Consider the following 20,477-nt stretch of genomic DNA (forward strand, 5'->3'; position numbering starts at 1 on the left):
CAGAAAGCTCTGAGTACCTGCCATGCCCTCAAGCCTTTACAAGGAGAAGGATGGCCACAGTCTGTTTCTTTCTATTTGGAGGTGCCACGTCTTTGTGTGGAGAACACTGCTTCTCTGTGTGTCAGGCAGTCCCCAAGACAACCCCAAGTTTGATGACTCACTGAGAGGACACAGAGGACTCAGCATGTAGTAGTACTCATGGCTGTGATTTATTACTGCAAAAGCATACAAAGCAAAATCAGCAAAAGAAAAAGGTACAGGGGGTGAAGTCCAGAGGAAACCAGGCACAGCATGGAAGGGACCTCTCGCAGTGGACTCACACAGGATGCACTTAATTCCCCTAGCAATGTGTGTGAAATGTTGCCAACCAAGAAAGCTTATTAAACTCAGTTTCCCAGAGTTTCTATTGGGACTGATCACAGAAGCAGCCTCTGCCTGGCACATACCAAAATTCTAGACCTCCAGAAGGGAAGCAGGTGTTCAGCATGAACGATGTTGTACAAACAGTTAAGGCACAGTGAGCCATTCTTATCAGTTCTCAAAATGGTGAGAGCTCTTCCCAAAATCCAAGTTCCTAGTTGCCAGCCAAGAGCCAGCTTTGCAAATTGGCCTTTCTAAGGATTGTAGTCTTAGGCCTGCCTGGCCACAACTGAATGGCAGGGATCAATGCCTAAACCAAAAGCAGCTCCAAACAGACAGGACATAGCTGGCCACACACCTGTGTAGTGATGCCAGAAGGCTCTTCCCATCCATACTGGGCAGTTAATATAAGCCAACTCCAAGGTGCTTACAAAATTTGGAGCCATCTTTTTTCATTCAGCGATATATCAAGGATGACATTCTATGTGAGATTCAATTCTCGTTTAACAGTTCAATTGTACTCTATAGCACAGATATACTATATTTCACCACCTGTTATTGATGTATATTTTACTTATTAAATTTTATTTTCTTTCTTTTTTTTCTTTTTGATGGCTAGCCAGTACAGGGATCCAAACTCTTGACCTTGGTGTTTAACATTTATCACATTTGAAATGCTTAAAAGGAAGGAAAGCATTTAAAAATTCATCTTGGGCTGCCCAGTTAGCTCAGTTGGTTAGAACTCAGTGTTGTAACACCAATGTCAAGAGCTCACTGGCCAGGCCCCCCCTACAAAAAAAGAATTCATCTTATTTTATAGATATTTTCTAAACATTTAATAAGTAGATGACTCTTTTCTTCCTGTTTCTAGCCTGTGACCCAAACAATAAACGCCTTCGTCAAATCAAGGACCAAATTCTAACGGACTCTAGGTACAATCCCAAGATCCTATTCCAGTTGCTGTTGGATACTGCACAGTTTGAGTTTATACTCAAAGAGGTAAAAATATTGGCTGAATAATCACCAAACTCAGGTTTTTTTATGCTTAAAAGTATAAAAAAAGATACAGATTTAGTTGAGGTGTCTCTGATTCAAGCTACAGATTCCAGCTGCCTGAGATAGTTTTTATAGAAAAAGGACAGTATTAAACATTTAACAAGCATTTAGTGCCTACCATCATTGGAGGAAATTGCACAAGATTGTAGAGATTATAGTCTAATGATACAGATGTTAATCAGAAAATCAGTCATAGTAATGAAAATGTAAATACAAACTGAGGATGTACTCTAAAGGAAAGGAACATAGTTCTCTGAATACCTAAAATAAAGAATTCTGTCCTAGCCTGGAAGATTTCCATGAGAAGAGAAGCCAGAGCTTCTGAAGGGACCTGTAGAAAGGGATCTGTCAGAATTAGCTAGACAAAGGTAGCGAGCATGATGGTGAACATTCCAGGGTGAGGAAAGAGTATATTTAAGTCATCTTAGGTAGGGAAGAGCATAGCCAATTCAAGGACCAGAAAGACCAGTTGGCTAGAGGGGAGAGAATGAGAGAGAAAGATGGTACAAAATGAGACTGAATGGTGGGCAGGAGACAGCCCATACTGGGCCTTGCAGGATTTCGGTCTTTATCATAAGAGCTGTAAGAACTTATTGGAAAGGGTTTAAGTAGCGTAGGTGATTTGTATTTGAACAAGGTCATCTGAGGGACTTTAAGGAATTTGAGCTTACTGAAGGAAAGTCTGAGGTTAGTCTTACCCTTAAAGAAATCTCTAGGGGCATAATAAAAATGGTGGGTGCCTGAGAATGCCCAGGTTCTATAACCAGTAATCTTGGGGGTTTGGATCAGGTAGGTTCGGGAACTAGACCCAGACATTAATGCCCATTCAAAACCATTCCTCACCTTGCCTCACTTTGATTTGTTGTTTAAATAGATGTTTCTTTATCTTCTAGGTATGTGAAGATACTATATTCCCCTATGAAGTAGCTCAGAAAATGTAGATGCTAATATGTGTACTAAGTGTTTTTAGTTATTTGTCTGGGTATAATTTTGTATCAGAGAAATGCTACCCTTTTTTGATCTATATAATAATTTTAATGATTTTCCTCTGAGTATAATAATTATTAAATATTTACTCTGTTCACAGCTAAGTGTTAGGAATTCAAAAAAGAACAAAGCACATTTCTACCATCTAAGAGCTCTCAGTATAGTGGGGAAGGAAGACAGATTAAGCCAAGATGAGGAAGCAGGAAAATTCAAGGCACAGGAACCAGGCATCACATTAGTGGGTGAAAGTAAAACTGGCCTTTCAGAGGCAAGTGAGAGTCACCCTCAAGGAAGAAATGCCCTCAGACCAGTTAGGATCATAAACTGGAGCACCAGGGGCCCAAGAGTTGTATATAATACATAGTTCAGTGTTGCTGAGTGGAAATCAGGACAGATCTGGGACATCTGCCTGACTAAGCCAGCATTTCTCATCATAAATCTGTTCTCTGAAATCTATTGAAATAGAGTAGACAGCTTCCTTCTGTCTATGCAGGTAGAGAGGAGACAGAAGACAGCCTAAGGAAGCACCAACTCATTGTTAAAGATCTTCAAGAAGGAAAAGTTCTGTTAAAGAGAAAAAAAAAAAAAAAAACCTACCCAATACAAATTGTGTAAAGAAATGATATATTTGAATTTCTGACTTTTCAGCTTGGTTCTTTAACCTATATTTCCTCTCTCCTTCCCCCCACCCACCTCTTTTTTTAGAATCAACTTTCTGATTCTCCTATAAACAGAGTACTTAGACCTGTACTCTGTTTCTTCTAATCTTTATATGACAGTACATTTCTTAATTCAAAGGCCATCCCCTATCCCAAATTCTATCTTATAAGATATGAAACCTGTGAGTTCACATGAGTAAGCGTTTGAAGGGCATGAAGCCATTTTGTCCATAAGGAAGGCCTCAGGGTGGTTTTGTATTGTCACTTTGCCATTGCCATATGGCATTGATTGATCCCGGGCACTCAGAAAGATTGATCCCAGGCCCTCGACTCTATAAATAATTCTCACTGTTCCTCATCCTCTTACTTATTTTATTGATTAATCATCTGCCCAGATCATTAAGAGTCTTCATCCTCTTATTTTATTGATCAATCATCTGCCCAGATCATTAAGAGTCCTCCTCTACAGGCCCCACAAAATTCCACACAGCCTTGCTTCTCTCATCTGCACATGGATTCTTCCTATCTCATTGATCATCTTTTCAATATTCATTATGGTGCTGAGAATAAAGAATTTCTTAAGAGAAAAATCAGCACTCGTGTATATTTACCTTATAGGGGCCTGGCAAGATAAAACCTGTACCTTTGTCTGAGAAGGTATGCCCTTTAATGAGAAATAAGTATTTTTTGTTTCAAGAAAAAAAAAAAAAACTCAGTTTACCATTTTCTCCTCTGCCCAAGTCTTTGTAGAATTTAAATTTTATGGAGGAGTGAATTAACAAACAGAATTACTATGTAATAAAATAGGAAAAAGCCTTTATGTGTAATTTAATTCATTCCCCAGTCATCTGACAATAAAATACTTAAACCTTCCCTGACTAAAGTAGAATAGCAGAAATTGTTCCCTAGAAAGGACCATAGAGCAGTAGTCACAAATTCAATTTCACATTAAAATGCTGATTTATGGGCCTACCCAAGACCCTCTGAATAAGAATCTTTCGGAGTGTGGCTTAGGAATCTGACAACTTCAGAGCCCTCGAGATGGTGCTTATGTGCAGGTGGTCTGAGAACCACTGTCTTAGAAATGATCTAGCTTTGCTCCTCAATTTGTGTAAAGTAATGCTTGAGAGATGGCCTCAGGCTCAGTGTTAATTTTTGGTATATATTTTTTATAATAAATTGGGTTTCACTCAGGCTGTCTTCATAAACTGCCTAATCTGGACTTCTTCTTAAATAAATAAGTCTGTCCTGTCTCTTCAACAGATGTTCAAGCAAATGCTTTCAGAGAAGCAAACCAAATGGGAATATTACAAGAAAGAGGGCTCAGAGCGGATGACTGAGCTTGCTGATGTTTTTTCGGGAGTGAAACCCCTAACCAGAGTGGAAAAAAATGGTAATTACCGAAGAGGAAATATTGGTGTGCTTGAAATGTATGGACAGATTATTTGAAACCTTGAAAACTGGCAGAGTGAAAAGTTCTTACATTTTCATCACTGTATGTTTTGACGTTGTTCTTTACCATTGCTAATAAACACCTGAAGTGTAGTTTTGGCTGCCTCTAGCTTTGTGCTCCCTTGGGAAGTGTTCATATCCATTCTGGACTTCAGGTTTCATATCTTATCTTTGAAATATGGGGTTAGGCTAAACTAGGGAGTCTTATAACTGGTTCATAGATGAGGTTTAAAGAGTCATAATCTGCCTCTGCCCCCATTGTATGCAAAACTGATGTCTTAGTTTATGAGCATTTGTGGGGAGGGGGAAAGGATTTGTAGCTATCATGATCTCAGAAGGATACATCACCTGAGAATATTTAATAACTACCAGCATAGATGATATCTAAGATTCTTCTCTTCTTTTTTTTTTTTTTTCCTTTTTGTCTTTTTTACTGACCGGTAACGGGATCGCAACCCTCGGTGTCATGCCCATACTGGGGACCGGCAACAGGATCGCAACCCTCGGTGTTGCGCCCACACCGCGCTCAGCCAGTGAGCGGGAACTGGTCTCCACATGGGATCCGAACCCTCAGCGGGAGCGCCGCCGCGCTCCCAAGCGGCGCACTCTCCAATGCGCCACCGGGCCGGCCCTAAGATTCTTCTCTTCTAATCTTGCTGTTCTTATTCACTGATGCACCTGCCATCTAATGGCATCTCTGAGCATCAGCTTCCTTATCTGAGAAACGGCTAACAATTCCTACCTCCATAGCTTGTTACAGAGATTAAACGAGACAAAGCTTAGAACTTTGCCTGACACACTGCGGGGGCTCAGAGCATGTGAACGCCCTTTCCTGTCTCTGCTGTGTGAATTGTCTGCTGGTTTGTGAAAGCAAATAGCACCACTTAAACTGGTCAGACTTCCCACAACTCACCTTCGCACTTCCAACCTGTCGGTCTCCTCTTAGCCCTCCAAGACATGCCATCGTCATTCTTGCTCTGAAGCCTCTGCTTATGTTTGTCCTTCATCAAGGTAGAATACCCTTCTTCCTGTCTCTGACTATCCAGATCTTTACCCATCTCCTTTTTCCATAAAATTCTCCCCAGTAACTATGTGTCACATTCTTTAGTTTCTCCTCTACTCCTCTCTACTGCCAATACCACCTTTGCACTTACCCTTTATAACCTGTATGTGAGCTTTAATCCTTTTCTGCCAACTGTCGTAGACTAAGCTGTTTATGTAGAAAGTTCAGTCTATTCTACTTGGTCACATTCTCCAGGTGATTTTTTGGTTTGATGAATTCCTGGGAGCAATGTTAGGTGCACAGTAAAAGCTGAATGAGTAAGAACTGGATTCGTAAGGGATTATTTAATTAAATTTAAAGCCACAGCTTCAGGAAGTCTGGAATTTCAGTAGTCTTTCCTTGTTTCTGTATTAATAGAAAATCTTCAAGCTTGGTTCAGAGAGATCTCAAAGCAAATTATGTCTTTAAATTATGATGATTCTACTGCTGCAGGCAGAAAAACTGTACAACTAATACAAGCTTTGGAGGAGGTAAGGAAAGTCTTTTTAAGTGGTAGTTCTTGGATCATGAATTGTACCATATGACCCACCCAGCAATCTGCTCCTATAAATATATCTAAGAGAACATTTCATCAAAAGCAAAAGTAATATGAATTAATATGTTTCCTGTAATATTATATAAAGTATCCTAAACATTGGACAAGTAATTAAAGACCAGCATGAAGAGAATGGTAGCAAAAGTCATGGTATTTCAACTTGAAGAAACATGTAGTCTTGGAAGAACAATTATGAAAATAAAATAGAAATGTTGGGTAAATTGTGATAAGGAGGTAAAAGCAAAAACAAAACTGCACATGTACACTATTTTTAAGTTTGTAAAAAGTGTGTTCCTTGGGGAGAAAAACTGGAAAGGAATATACAAAAACTAAAATAGTTGTTTAATGACCATATGCTTATAAACAGTGTATTTGTTTTTCTGAAAAAAATCATTTGTTGTTTTTTTATCTACTTGAAAATGATTGTACAAAAAAAACAAAAAGAAAAAAAAGATTTTACCTCATCACTCTTAATATTTTAATTGTATGTTTAACTAGGTTAAAATGGGAAATAAAACTCTAGAACAATAACCAAAAAAATCCTCTTTAATTTAATACATTATCTATACTTATAAACTGTAACTCTATCCAATTGTTACAATTGTACATTTTTAGATATATTATTAATACTTTTTTCATTTGGCAGGTTTTCTTACAGGTTTTTATTCTCATTTCTGCAAGGTTTTCAAAATGGTCACTATAAATAGCAACACAGTATAATATTTAAATTGTTAGTATACCAAAGTTTCTCCTTGTTTTTTGGATTTTCTGGGATTATAGTCAAACTATGAACAACTTTATAAATTTTGGGTGCTTTTTATCTTTTTCTTTATTTATTTTGGCATATAACCTAGGCCTTTTGAGTTGTAGACATTAAAATTTCAGGAAAAAATAAAAAGAATGAAAATGAAAAAAAAAAGGAGAAAATATATTAAAAACCAAAATAAAATTAAAAATTTTTAAATTTTCATGACACTGGAATCATTGTTTTGTTTTAAAGATTACGTCAAAAAAACTTAATAATATACAAAAGGCAACACATTGGTTATGATGTAACTTAATTTTTAGCAGTCTTGCAAATCTTTAGAACTAAGAGGATTTTCCATTATATGTTTATTTATAGTAAAATGGAAAGTGGGAGTATTCAAAGTGTTTTCGAGGGAAAATGAGCACCATAGAGGCCATTCAGAATTTTTAAATTAAATGTATTTATGTAACATAGGTTCAAGAATTTCACCAGTTGGAATCAAATCTGCAAATATGTCAGTTTCTTGCTGATACTCGCAAGTTTCTACATCAAATGATCAGAACCATTAACATTAAAGAGGAGGTCCTGATCACAATGCAGATCGTCGGGGACCTTTCTTTTGCTTGGCAGTTAATTGACAGGTAATGTGGATAGCCTGACAATGGCCTTGATGAAGGCCACCAGAAACATCTTCTTAGCATTTATCTCTCTTTACAGTTTCACATCCATCATGCAAGAAAGCATAAGGGTAAACCCATCCATGGTGACTAAACTCAGAGCTACATTCCTAAAGGTAAGCAAACAACAGTGAGATCACATTCTCTGGTACTACGAAAGAGTTGACCTTCGTTCTTACCATTGCTAGCCCAAGATTTCATCCTTTTAGAAAGTTGGATAATTTGAGTATTTTTATGGACTGAAAATTGTTAGCACCGTTTTCATGACAGCATAGTTTCAAAGATGCCAGAAATATAAGTTGAATTTTCTTACAGAATATTGTTTTTAAATGAGAAAATAGATTTTTTCTTAAAGTTTCATTGGTGCACTAAAAATGCAAATCCTTTGGGTCCTTTATTCCCTAAATAGGATTAAGTCCTTTTACTTCTTTGTTCAGAAAATACTTATTGAGCCTCTGCTACAAATTAGTATCTACTCGAAAGGTTAGGCTTCAGTGAACAACACAGGCATGACAACCCTTGCTCTTGAGGTAATTTCAGACCATGGAAAATGCACAAATAATTTACGCTGTATTCTGATGGAGTTATATATATCAATTCTGAGATGCACTTCTTTTCCTATTTTAACATCTCTGTAATTGGGGATAGGTTTTGTAATTGATGTTAAATCATAGTTTTTGTTTGTTTGTTTGTTTTTGTTTTTTTTTGTCTTTTTCGTGACCGGTAAGGGGAACGCAACCCCTTGGTGTGGTGTCGCCCACACCGCGCTCAACCAGCGAGCGCACACACCAGCCAATCCTATATAGGATCCGAACCCGTGGCGGGAGCGTCGCTACGCTCCCAGCGCTGCACTCTCCCGAGTGCGCCACGGGCTCGGCCCTAAATCATAGTTTACTTGTCAGCATTTTCTTTCTTTCTGAGCAGTTCATAAAATGATGGCACTTCTTACATTCAGTGACATCGTGGATTGGACAAATTCAGTAGTCTATCAGTCAAAATATCTGATTTCCACAAAGGACTCATTGGCTCTCAAACTTGAGTACACATCACAATTCTCTGCAACTCAGATTGCTGGGCCCCGCTCCCAGAGTTTGTGATGGGGCCCAAAAATTTGCCTGTCTAACAAGTTCCCAGGTGATGCTCATGGTTATGCAGTTGGTTCAGAGGCCACAATTTGAGAACCACAGCCATAGCAGATAACTATAATTTTTTTTAAATTGTACATATTTTCAGAAAATATTAATGATATTAATGAGGTTAGGTGGTGGTTGCCCTCTGTTGGGTAAAGCCCAAGTGTTTTGTTGTATGTCACATTTTCTGGACATATGTTACATTTCTGTAACTTTTTTGAAACAGAGAAAGAGATATATAATTTTTCTTCCAGCTTGCCTCTGCCCTTGATCTACCCCTTCTTCGTATAAATCAAGCAAATAGCCCTGACCTTCTCAGCGTGTCTCAGTATTATTCTGGAGAATTAGTGTCCTATGTGAGAAAGGTAAGAATTACTTCAAGGTGATTATTTACTTTTCTTAGCTACTGGTATTTTAAATACAAAAGGTACACTGCAGGGCCTGCCCGGTGGCGCACTGGATAGTGCGCTGCTTGGGAAGCACGGCGGCGCTCCCGCCCGAGGGTTCGGATCCCACATACAGACCAGTTCCCGCTCACTGGCTGAGAGAGGCGCGGGAGCAACACCGAGGGGTGCAATCCCGTTGCCGGTCCCCGGTCCGGTACGGGGGCAACACTGAGGGTTGCGATCCATTGCCGGACACGGAAAAAAAGACAAAAAAAAAAAAAAAGGTACACTGCAGTCCTGTAAAATATGCACATATGTTCCTTTCCCTTTTTAAAATTTGATTCCAGAAGTTTGCGACACCCGAAGAAAAATTTATCTTTACTGCTACTGTGGACGTGCATATGTGTTTTTAGTTTCAAAGGACCTTTATACCTATTTTTCCCCGCATTTCCTCTGGAGTATACCTATTTTTTAAATGCTGGTGATATTAACCTCCATTTTATTGCGCTGCTTGGGAAGCACGGCGGCGCTCCCGCCCGAGGGTTCGGATCCCACATACAGACCAGTTCCCGCTCACTGGCTGAGAGAGGCGCGGGAGCAACACCGAGGGGTGCAATCCCGTTGCCGGTCCCCGGTCCGGTACGGGGGCAACACTGAGGGTTGCGATCCATTGCCGGACACGGAAAAAAAGACAAAAAAAAAAAAAAAAGGTACACTGCAGTCCTGTAAAATATGCACATATGTTCCTTTCCCTTTTTAAAATTTGATTCCAGAAGTTTGCAACACCCGAAGATAAATTTATCTTTACTGCTACTGTGGATGTGCATATGTGTTTTTAGTTTCAAAGGACTTTTATACCTATTTTTCCCCCCATTTCCTCTGGAGTATACCTATTTTTTAAATGCTGGTGATATTAACCTCCATTTTATAGATGTAGAAACTGAGGAACAGAGCTTATAGTAGTAGCTTCCTCAGAGCCACAGAGATGGTTGATAAAAGAGCCAGATCTAGATCCAACATGTCCTTGTCAGAACCTAATTCAAGTTTTCCCGGGAATTTTGGTTTTTGTTTGAATAACATGTTAGAGCATGCAGCCAGACAGGCCTGAACTCAAACTTTATCTGTCACACACTAGCTGTGTGCTCTACAGTGATATTACTTAACCTCTTTGAACCCCAGCCTTTTAAAAATATATCCTTTTGCAGCATTTGTAGGAGGATTAACTTTATATTCTGTGAGCAGTTGTTCGAAGGAATGGAGCCATGTGTCTGCTAGCAGTTATCAAAGCAGCCCTTTTATGTTTCTCAGCATCCCTTCCTACCAACAAATTGCTGTTTGTACACACTGGTGCCCTTCTTGTTGTCATCCTCATACTCGCCAGCTAAGAAATAAAATAAATGTTCAATTATATTTCCTCCTTTCCCTTTCACTAAAGGTTTTGCAGATCATTCCAGAAAGCATGTTTACATCTCTTCTAAAGATCATAAAGCTTCAGACCCATGATATCAATGAAGTGCCTACCCGCCTGGACAAAGATAAGCTAAGGGACTATGCTCAGCTTGGCCCACGATACGAGGTGCTGTGTCCCTTTGACTTCAGCCTTTTGATATTTAAAACTAACAGTCATGAAATATTACAGTGCTATATTACCTGACATATCTCAGGGACCACCAGACCAATTCTGATTTATTTTCTCACACTCTCAATGATAACCATCATTTACCATTTTAATACAATCTCACCTTTATTCTTGACATTCTCCTGGTGGCATTGAAGGCCTTGCTCACCTGAATATTCTCAGTGGAAATGAGCTCAGTTGGTCACTTTTCTCTTGAATAGTCTTGGTAATTTAACCCTTGTTTTCTTTGAGCTGGATTACTTAGACTTTTCACATTCATGTTCCTGCTTTATATTCCAAATCAGTGGCTCAAAATCTATGTTACATTAACCATTTCCTATGGACAGACTTTTAAGACCACTCAATAGTTAAGCAGCATCAGAGGTTGTTCTCCCCAAACATCTCTGTTTTTCTTTCTCCCTGAACTTAGAATTTAAAGATATGAAAAGTGAAATCAAGTGAGAATTGAAAATGGGATGTCCAGTGTCAATTTTCCATTGTTTGATACAATTCCAAAGGAATTTTGCTTATCAAACTTGGCATCTGCACATTTATTCTGACTCAGAAAGACAGCATCTGTCTACCTGATCAGTGTCTGCTGGTGTTGCTTGAAAAGAATGTGGAGGCTAGTGAATGGGGATTACCTTCTCAGCGTCTCAGTTAGTGTTTTTCAGCCAGAAGGGATCATCAGTATTACTGCATGCTGCCTTAACTTTAAGGCATGAGAAAGCAAGCCCAAAGAAGGGGAAATGATTTGTCAAACGTTAAAGAACTAATTGATGTCTTCTGACGCAGTTGCCCAATGTGTCTAACAGTGGTCTTTTAGTTACACCACGACGCCTCATTTCTGTCCAGGGAACGTGGACACAGGTGTTCTAAAGCCACTTACTCATTTCCTGTTGTCTTTGTGCATTCCAGGACTATCAGCCAGTTATTGTAGCTTTCTGTAGAAATGATGAGTCTTTTATCTGAAGTACTTTATTGTACCTCTTTTTCTTTGTTAAAGGTTGCCAAGCTTACTCATGCTATTTCCATTTTTACTGAGGGCATCTTAATGATGAAAACGACTTTGGTTGGCATCATCAAGGTAACAGTTTTGCTTCTAGTCTTCATGGCCTCATAGTAAGACTCTTAGTTGTTTGGATTTTGTGGTAATTGTCATGTGTGGAACAGGGAGTGATGTCATCTTGCTGTTTCACATGCCAGTTTTGATCTGCATTTTGCTCATTTATTGATGGAGGAAGAGCATTATAATCTTTATTCTTCATAATGCTTGAATGCAGTCCTATGCTGTAATCTTGGAATTACTCTATCCTGTAGTTCTGGAGAAAATGTGTGGTACTAGTAACTGTTTTACCCAAGAGTTATTTAAATCTAAGAAAAACATGTTTTGTTGAATTTTTGTAATAGCAAAGAAAACAAAATGGTTCACTTTCCTTAGGCAGAATTGCTTTCTGTGCTTGCATGCATGCTCTCTCTCTCCCCCTTTCTTTTTACTGTTTTTATTTTGCACCCCAGATGCAGAGAGTTAAGATAATCATACCCCTCTGTTCACAGACCATTGTCATCACTGATACACTCAAGCTCCTCTCTTCTTTTATTTATTTTTTCTTTCTTCTGGATTCTTACTCCCATTTCCACTTCCCATGATGCCTACTCTATGTGTTTGATATATGTCCCTAAATATGAAAGTATCCTTATTGTTATCATATGGTATTATTTTATGTGTGCATATGGTTTTGATTTATTTAAGTCATATGGTGCTCTAAGTCTCATCCTTTTTCTAACTTCTCACTGGTTGTTGCTTTTGAAATTTATTTATGTTAAGTAAACATAAGTAAGAAGGTAGTTGGTTATTTCTTACTACTGTGTAGAATTCACATTTTACTTAACCATTCTGCTAGGAGCAGACACTTATCTCCCCCGTTATCATAGCCAGTGTCTTCATAAGCATCTCTGAATATGGAGTGGAGACTTCAGACCTGTGCAAGAATTTCTGAAATCTACATACCCAGGAGTGGGCCTTTAGGATTTAGGGCCTCTTCATACTTAGTTTGTCTCAGTACTGCCAGACTGCCTTCTGAAATAACTGTTTCCTTTGTATCTACTCACATCTTTACCAATACTTGGTATTAGCAGATTAATAAAGTCTGCTAAACATGCTTTAGGCCTGATGCCAGTTTAATTCAGTTGATGTGCAGAGTATAAATGTAGGTTATTCACTTCTGACTAATCCATACAGAGTGATAAAGCCTAGGACTTCAAAGTGATCAATGTGGGAAAGATGTAATAAGACTTAATAATTAGTAATAATTTTCAAAAGAAAGACTGCTTAATAAGGTAGAAATCTTTTGCCACAATCTTTCAGATAATAATAGCAGAAGGAATATCATACTGACCAACCCCATTCAACCCAGTAAACTCTCTCTGCCAGTCTAACAACAACAACTCAGGGCTTTTGGAAGGAATCCTGTAGCCCTCACTAATCTTTAATCTCAGGATGTTAAGGATGTATTTCAAATACTTATAAAAAGTATACGTTCAGTTTGGTTGATGTGACTTAAAACAAGTGAGATATACATATAAGCGTCCATTGTTAGAAGCAGCCCCCCCAAAATAGAAATAATGTAAACATCCATCAGTAAAGGAATGACTAAAATATATCATGGTGCACTCATACTATGGATTGGGTCTGCAGCCATTCAAAAAGAATTTGCCTCTGGAAAATTTCCATAATGGGAAATATACAAATTGCAGAATAAAATTATGATACTGTGTCATAATATATATGTATATAATAATCTCATTCAAATTTTTGAAATTATGTGTTTAAGGACAAATACTTAAGTATATAAATGAATAGAGAAAGGTCTGGAGGATATATATGAAAACTGTTGTTAATTTCCTAGGAGAGGAATAGAAATGTGAGGAAGGGGCTATGTGAAGACAGCTTTCTCTCAGCTATAAACAATTCCATTAATTAGTAGTGGAAATCCAGGAAGAATTGGAAAAGCCATGTGAGACCTTTAGATTCACAAAAGCATTGAACTGTTTTTCACTGCATCTGTTCTTATAAGGAATATTTTTTTGAAAACTTCATGTTACTGCTTTGATTTTGTTCTCATATTTATTTATAATTTACCTTTTTATTGTAAACTAAAGCACAGGTACTAAAAGCTACAGAAACAATTATGTAGCTTCATGGGTTATGGTAAGGTAAACACCACTCATTCTAACCACCACGTATGTCAAGAAGAATAATGTAGCTAGCCCCGCTCCTGGAATCCCTGTCATGTGCCTTTACCTAATCTCAGCCTTTCTCTTTACAGTTTTATTATCCAAGGGTAAATTTCTAAACACTATAGCTCAGACTCGTCCTTTTTTAAAAAATATATCTTTTAAGTCTTTCTTAATCTACAGCTTTCTCCTCTGTTCCTTTCTCTTCTTACAATTTATCTGTTGAGGAACCCAGAGCCTTTGACCTTTAGTTTCTCCATAGTCTGGAATTTGCTGATTGCATGCAATTGATGGAGTTCAACATGTTTCTTTGGCTTTTGTATTTTCCGCAGCTTTTATTGCAATTGTCTTCTTTGAAGTTTAAATATAATCAAAACTCGATGGAACCCATCAGTTGTATTTCTGACTTTTTAAAATAACTGTTCTTTACAAATTAAAAGTAAAAGAAACAAGTCTCAGAGAATTCAAGGGAGTGTGTTAGAACCATGTGATATTTTAAATAGATCAAATAGACTTTTTTAGGGAATAACAAACTTTCTCATTACAGAAAAAATAATCAGTAAAATAAACTTATAGGATTAGATAGCAGTTTGGTTTTTTTATTTTATCTTTCTAATACAAATGGCATTACAAAAATACTGAAAGAAAATACAATTATTCAATTCACAAAGTGGTCCAACCCAAAAGTTGAGTTTGCTCATATAGTTATAGATACTCTGAATAACATACAGAGGAAAGACATGCAGCAGAATTCACACACAGGCCCTTCATTCCACCTCCTCCTCCTGGTGGTAAGAAAAGGCACTTTTTACTTTTAATGAAGTGATTGAAATGTGAGGCAATTTAAAACTTTCCATTATCACCATCTTTGAAATAATATGTGGTAAAATTGTCATCATGAATTTTACTGAAATAGAGTCCTAAAATCTGTCCAAGCTGCACAAGATCAAATACGGTCAGGAAAGGAAAAAAATCCAAATCCTGCAGAGATGAGGTAGGAAAAGGCTTCACTGTGGATTCTGGAAACCATCTTCCCTCTGGATTCCTTCAGGACTGAATATTTCTTACCTGCCATTTACTACTTTTGATTTGCTCTCAGGTGGATCCGAAGCAGTTGCTGGAAGATGGAATAAGAAAGGAGCTAGTTAAGCGTGTTGCTTTTGCCCTGCACAGGGGATTGATATTCAACCCTCGAGCCAAGGTATCAAATGACTGAAATGGGTCTGTTGTTTTCTCTACTCAGCTTGTTAACAGGGACTAGAATACCATTTTTAACCTATTAGGAACAAGACCTTTCCTCCTATCTAATGTGTATCTAATATATAATTTTCAATACAAACAACCAGTGTGCTTTTTGATCCAATATTCTAATCCATTCATATTATAGGAAAATCCTTTTTAAAACCATTATTTCTTTTCTTTACCTGTTGATCCCCAATTTTAAGAATTGAACTGTTGTCTATGATTCAGTTACTTCTTATAGTTAAAAGAATTTGTTAATCCTAAAACAGATAGGAACTACGAGTATAAAGGCTTGTAATTTTTTATTTTGCTTTATCTGTTAGGGAATATGATAATTTGTCTCAGAAGAAAAAAAGTAGGCCTGAAATTTATATATAGGGTATTTTTCAGCTCAGTAAATTCAATTTAAAATATTTTAAGTGTTCTAAGATTAGATATATTTATTCATTGAATGATGTGAGAGAATTCATTTTTAATATTCCTTTATATGAGGCTTCCTTACCAAGTGAATGAAACCTATTTTTTGCTGAATATCTGACATTAGCTGCCTCTCATCCTAGGTGAAGTAGGAAATAGTATTTCCAAAGTTTAAACTATATCTTAAACTATGACTATGGTCTCTTAGTTGGTGTATCATTTCAGGACTAACGTCAGTATTAGTAGTTGACAATCAACTCCAATGTAAAAGATTTACATTTCCCCTTTTGCACAGCCAAGTGAATTGATGCCCAAGCTGAAAGAGTTAGGAGCAACCATGGATGGATTCCATCGTTCTTTTGAATACATACAGGACTATGTCAGCATTTATGGTTTGAAGATTTGGCAAGAAGAAGTATCTCGTATTATAAATTATAATGTGGAGCAAGAGTGTAATAACTTCTTAAGAACAAAGGTATCTAATAAGTTTTAAAATTCTTGAGTATATTTGTTATTTCTGATATTTAAAGTGCATACCCCAAAGCTCAGAAATGCCAATAAGAAAGTTTATTTGAATAGTAACTGAAAATCAGTAAGCACTAAACAATCTAAGTTCCTTCTGGAGCCATGAGGGTTGCAGAATAGTTGATATGGCACCTGACTTCTGGGAGCTTAGTGCCCTAAGGAGAAAGTGGACATAATTAAATGGCTACAAAATGAAGCTGTTTATTGTGATTGTTATAACCCAAGTGATTAAGAGTTCAAAAGATTTAGGACTTCTTCAATTGGGTTTGATTGGGATCTATACCTCGGAGTAGAATTGCTATGACATATGGTAATTCTATGTTTAATTTATTGAGGAACCACCAAACTGTTTTCCACAACAGTGGCACCATCTTACTTTCCCACCAGCAGTGTATGTGGGTTCCAGTTTCTCCGCGTCTTAATCAACACTTGTTATTTTGTATTTGTTTGATTATAGCAGCCTAATGGGTGTGAAGTGTTATGTCATTGTGGTTTTGATTCGCATTTCCCTAATGACTAATGATGTTGAGCATCTTTTCATGTGCTTATTGAACATTTGTGTATCTTATTTGGGAAAATGCCTACTAAAGTCTTTTGCCAATTTTATTAATTTGATTAAAAAAAGAACACCAAATTCATAAGTGAGAAGTTTGATTTTAGTCAGTAGTTAATAGCGAGCCACTCTGCCAGTTTTTATAGAGGGAACTGATGTGACTCAAGGTGACATTTTCAAAAGATTAAGTATTTTCCAGCCTTATGATGTTTTGGATTTTTATATTACACTGATACATGTCACCTCCTAAGACAAAAAGCCAGAAGTTCCTGTGTGTCTTCTTTTCTCTCTCCTTAGTCATTTCACTTTTTCACAGATGTTTCTTTTTTTAATGAATATCAAAAAATGGCATTTCTGGGAGGCTGTTAATGAGTTTTAAAAGTTTCCTCTTCAAAACCAAGGAATAATTATTGTCACTCTTCAAGCAATATTAACTTTGTAAAGTTATGTGGAAAAGGATAACCAGGTTACCTTATCAAACACGTACTAACTATTTATGGCTTTGTTTTCTAGATTCAAGACTGGCAAAGTATGTACCAGTCCACTCATATTCCAATACCAAAGTTTACCCCTGTGGATGAATCCATAACATTTATTGGTCGACTCTGCAGAGAAATCTTGCGGATCACAGACCCAAAGTAGGTGTAGCTGAATTCTGCTAAGCCTTAAACACCATGGACTATCTCATCTCACCTGTGTCACTGTGACACACTCCCCTGTCAGTAGATCTTGTACTTGTCAACTCATACCTTGACTTTTTAAGATTACCTCCTTATTTCTTAGCTAGCCCAACACACAAGCACTTTTGATAGTAAGAACTGACATTTATTGAACACTTACCTGTCCACTCTTCTTAGCACATTATACCCATCCATTCTTGTACTCATTACAACCATCGTGGAAGGTAGACATTGTTATTATTCCCATTTAAGAGATGAAATAACTGAGGCACAGAAAAGCTTAGTCACTTGCCCGAGATCACATAGTTAATAAATACTAGGCCCTCTGACTTCAGAGCCCAGCTCCTAAGCACTATGATATTCAAGGGCAAACTGCATAGCTGTACGTACAGTGAGTCACAGTCTATATATGGGTCACACAGGTTCTACATCTAGCAGGACCTGGGCAAAAATCTCATATAATTAAAACTGCTCTTGTGAATATTTTATGGGGGCACCGTGGTAGAGACTAGCATGCTGCCTTTCAGTAAGTCCAAGTGAGCCAGCTTTCCTCCTTTCTCTTCATTTGAGCCTCAGATGAAAGCAGTCTGTACTAAGACCAACTAAGGAAAGCAGGTTCATGTCTTCTGTCTCATGTTCACCCCCGGCACATGCTCACTGAGTAGACTGGTTGGTGGAATTACCCAGGAAAAAATGATTCTCTTCTTTACCTCTCTACCTATGCATGTATAGTTGAATTTGTGTGAATTAAATGTTTTTTTGTGCTGCCTTCTAATCCAAGCATATTTTGTCTCTCAAAACTTATGAAAGTTGACCAACTACATAAACTTTTTCCAAAATTTCCAGCAGAAATAAGGAATTTTATCTATGACTCACAGACCAAAAAAAGTAAATAATCCAAAATGTTTTATAGCTCCTCCTTTCTTGGTATCCATGGGTTGAATCACTGAAGCTCTTTTAGAAAACTGTCCACCTAGAGCCCTGTTAGTACATGCAGAGATGATTAAGCATGGTGGAATTTCCATGCCATATGTTGATTTCATCATCATAATTGGGAGTCTCTCAAGGGACACATTCAAAGTGCCAGCACTGGGTGGCAGAAGAAGGACACATTGAAGCCTGGAAGTAGAAGTTGTTTGCAGTTCTCGAAATCATCTTCTTTTGTTCTTCCCATTTACTTACAAATTTAAACTTCCCTTCTGGGGCTCTTTTAGCTCCTTCCCAAGACTCATTCTAATAAAGGTATGTGGTAGATTTTTGAATGTGGGGCATATCTGGAGCCGGCAGGGGGACTTGTTGAAATGTAGAGGCTGGATTCCACCCCAGACTTACTTAGTCACATTGTCCAGGAATAGAACTTGGGCACCTGTATTTTTAACAAGCTCTACCAGCAATTCAAGGCCCCTCCTCCAGTGTTTGAGAATCATTGAAATGGTGACTAAGGGTATGGTGCTGGAATCAGGCCTCTCTCAGCGTCAGTTATATCATTCTGTATATGAAGATAAAATGCTTCTATCTCATGGAGCTATAATGAGAATGAAATGAAATAATACATGGAACAGTCTTGGTACAGTACCTGACACATAATAAGTGCTCAATAAATATTGTTGGTCATTATCATTGTTGCTGTCATACTTCTGAGTCTAAAAGGAATCATTGGGAGATGACCAGAAAATGGCATCTACAAGTTTAAGGAACTGGGAGGAAAGAGCAACTTGCTTTGTCACCATACTCTCAAATGTTAGATGGAGCTCAAGGATTCTCAGTTCCTTTCTTACCAAATGGAAATGACACAAGGCTTGGTTTTATCACCAGCCTCTGGAAATTTGACAAAACATCCCATAAACAAACAGCTAAGGTCCCATAAAGAGACAGCTATCTCCCAACCTGACAGCTGAACCCAACCTTGTCTTCTCAATGTGGTTCCAAATCAACAGCCCAACTCAGGGAAATAAACGACTCAAACCAATGATATAACATAGGGTAGGACAAGGTGGTCTAGCTGAATCTTACTTTACTGGTCCATTGGGTGGTCACCGTGTATATTCTGTGTGCCTAGGCACACAGAGGTTAAAAAATGCAAATCATGTAACTGTTGTTCTTCATATTTAATGCCCAAATCTTGTTGAGCCCCATATCTCTTTAGAATGAATTCTGGTCTGCTTTTGGGCTTTAGGTTTGTTTTGTTTTTGTTTCAGAATGACTTGTCATATAGACCAGCTGAATACTTGGTATGATACGAAAACTCATCAAGAAGTGACCAGCAGCCGCCTCTTCTCAGAAATCCAGACCACCTTGGGTACTTTTGGATTAAATGGGTTAGACAGGCTTCTGTGCTTTATGATTGTGAAAGAGTTACAGGTGAGCCTTTTGACTTTCGTGCCTGTTCCTGCTATGCTAGGGGAGAGATGAGCATAGATCTTGCTGGGCAGTTTAAACTCATATAACTATAATTTCATGCTTTCATGTCGGGCATACAGTAGTCCCCCCTTATCCTCAAGGGATGCGTTCCAAGACCCCCACTGGATACCTGAAACCAGGGATAGTACCAAATGCTTTTTCAGTCTGATAACCAGCTAGTAAGTGACTAATAGGCAGGTAGCATATAATACCATGAACAAAAGGATGATTCACATCCCTGGTACAACAGAATGGGATGGCAGGTTTTCATCATGCTACTCAGAATGGTGTGCAATTTAAAACTTATAAAATTGTTTATGTCTAGAATTTTCCATATAATATTTTTGGGCCAAAGTTGACCACAGATCACTTTATTTCTGGAATTTTCAATATAATATTTTCGGACCAAGGTTGACCACAGGTCACTGAAATTGCAGAAATCGAAACCACAGTTAATGGGAAGACTACTGTATATGATTCTTATTGGGTAGATAAGAACTTAGAATAAGCCATAATTTCTTTGGCCAGCATAGTATTTTTATGGTTAGACTGTTTTTGTGAGTTTCAACTTGGGAAGCTAAAACTTTTTATCTTTGAAGCCAGTAACTCCTCCCAGCAGGGTATGTTTCTAATAGGAATCTCAAGTTGCTGCTTTCCTCTGCCAGCCTGTTTATAGGCTTTTTGTGACTTAGGTCCAGTCTCTGTTCTGCATAGCATTTTAGTTAACAGGTATTTATTCATTTTATTCATTA

At 37.8% G+C, this 20,477-nt stretch overlaps 1 protein-coding gene across 1 annotated transcript in view; it reads left to right on the top strand.

Annotated features, from left to right (window-relative positions):
• Positions 1 to 20,477, top strand: part of KIAA0196 (KIAA0196 ortholog) — a 55,470-nt gene that overhangs the window by 16,529 nt on the left and 18,464 nt on the right. Inside the window, exons 9-20 of the mRNA XM_008581292.1 lie at positions 1,232 to 1,359; positions 4,326 to 4,455; positions 5,935 to 6,047; positions 7,335 to 7,501; positions 7,578 to 7,653; positions 8,922 to 9,032; positions 10,489 to 10,629; positions 11,678 to 11,758; positions 15,008 to 15,109; positions 15,863 to 16,042; positions 17,159 to 17,283; positions 19,524 to 19,686. Of these exons, the coding sequence (XP_008579514.1) occupies positions 1,232 to 1,359; positions 4,326 to 4,455; positions 5,935 to 6,047; positions 7,335 to 7,501; positions 7,578 to 7,653; positions 8,922 to 9,032; positions 10,489 to 10,629; positions 11,678 to 11,758; positions 15,008 to 15,109; positions 15,863 to 16,042; positions 17,159 to 17,283; positions 19,524 to 19,686 (1,517 nt within the window). The remainder of the gene's footprint in view (positions 1 to 1,231; positions 1,360 to 4,325; positions 4,456 to 5,934; positions 6,048 to 7,334; positions 7,502 to 7,577; positions 7,654 to 8,921; positions 9,033 to 10,488; positions 10,630 to 11,677; positions 11,759 to 15,007; positions 15,110 to 15,862; positions 16,043 to 17,158; positions 17,284 to 19,523; positions 19,687 to 20,477) is intronic.

The sequence above is a fragment of the Galeopterus variegatus genome, unplaced genomic scaffold (assembly GCF_000696425.1).
Source record: "Galeopterus variegatus unplaced genomic scaffold, G_variegatus-3.0.2 Scaffold7, whole genome shotgun sequence".
In the NCBI taxonomy this organism is placed as follows: Eukaryota; Metazoa; Chordata; class Mammalia; order Dermoptera; family Cynocephalidae; genus Galeopterus; species Galeopterus variegatus.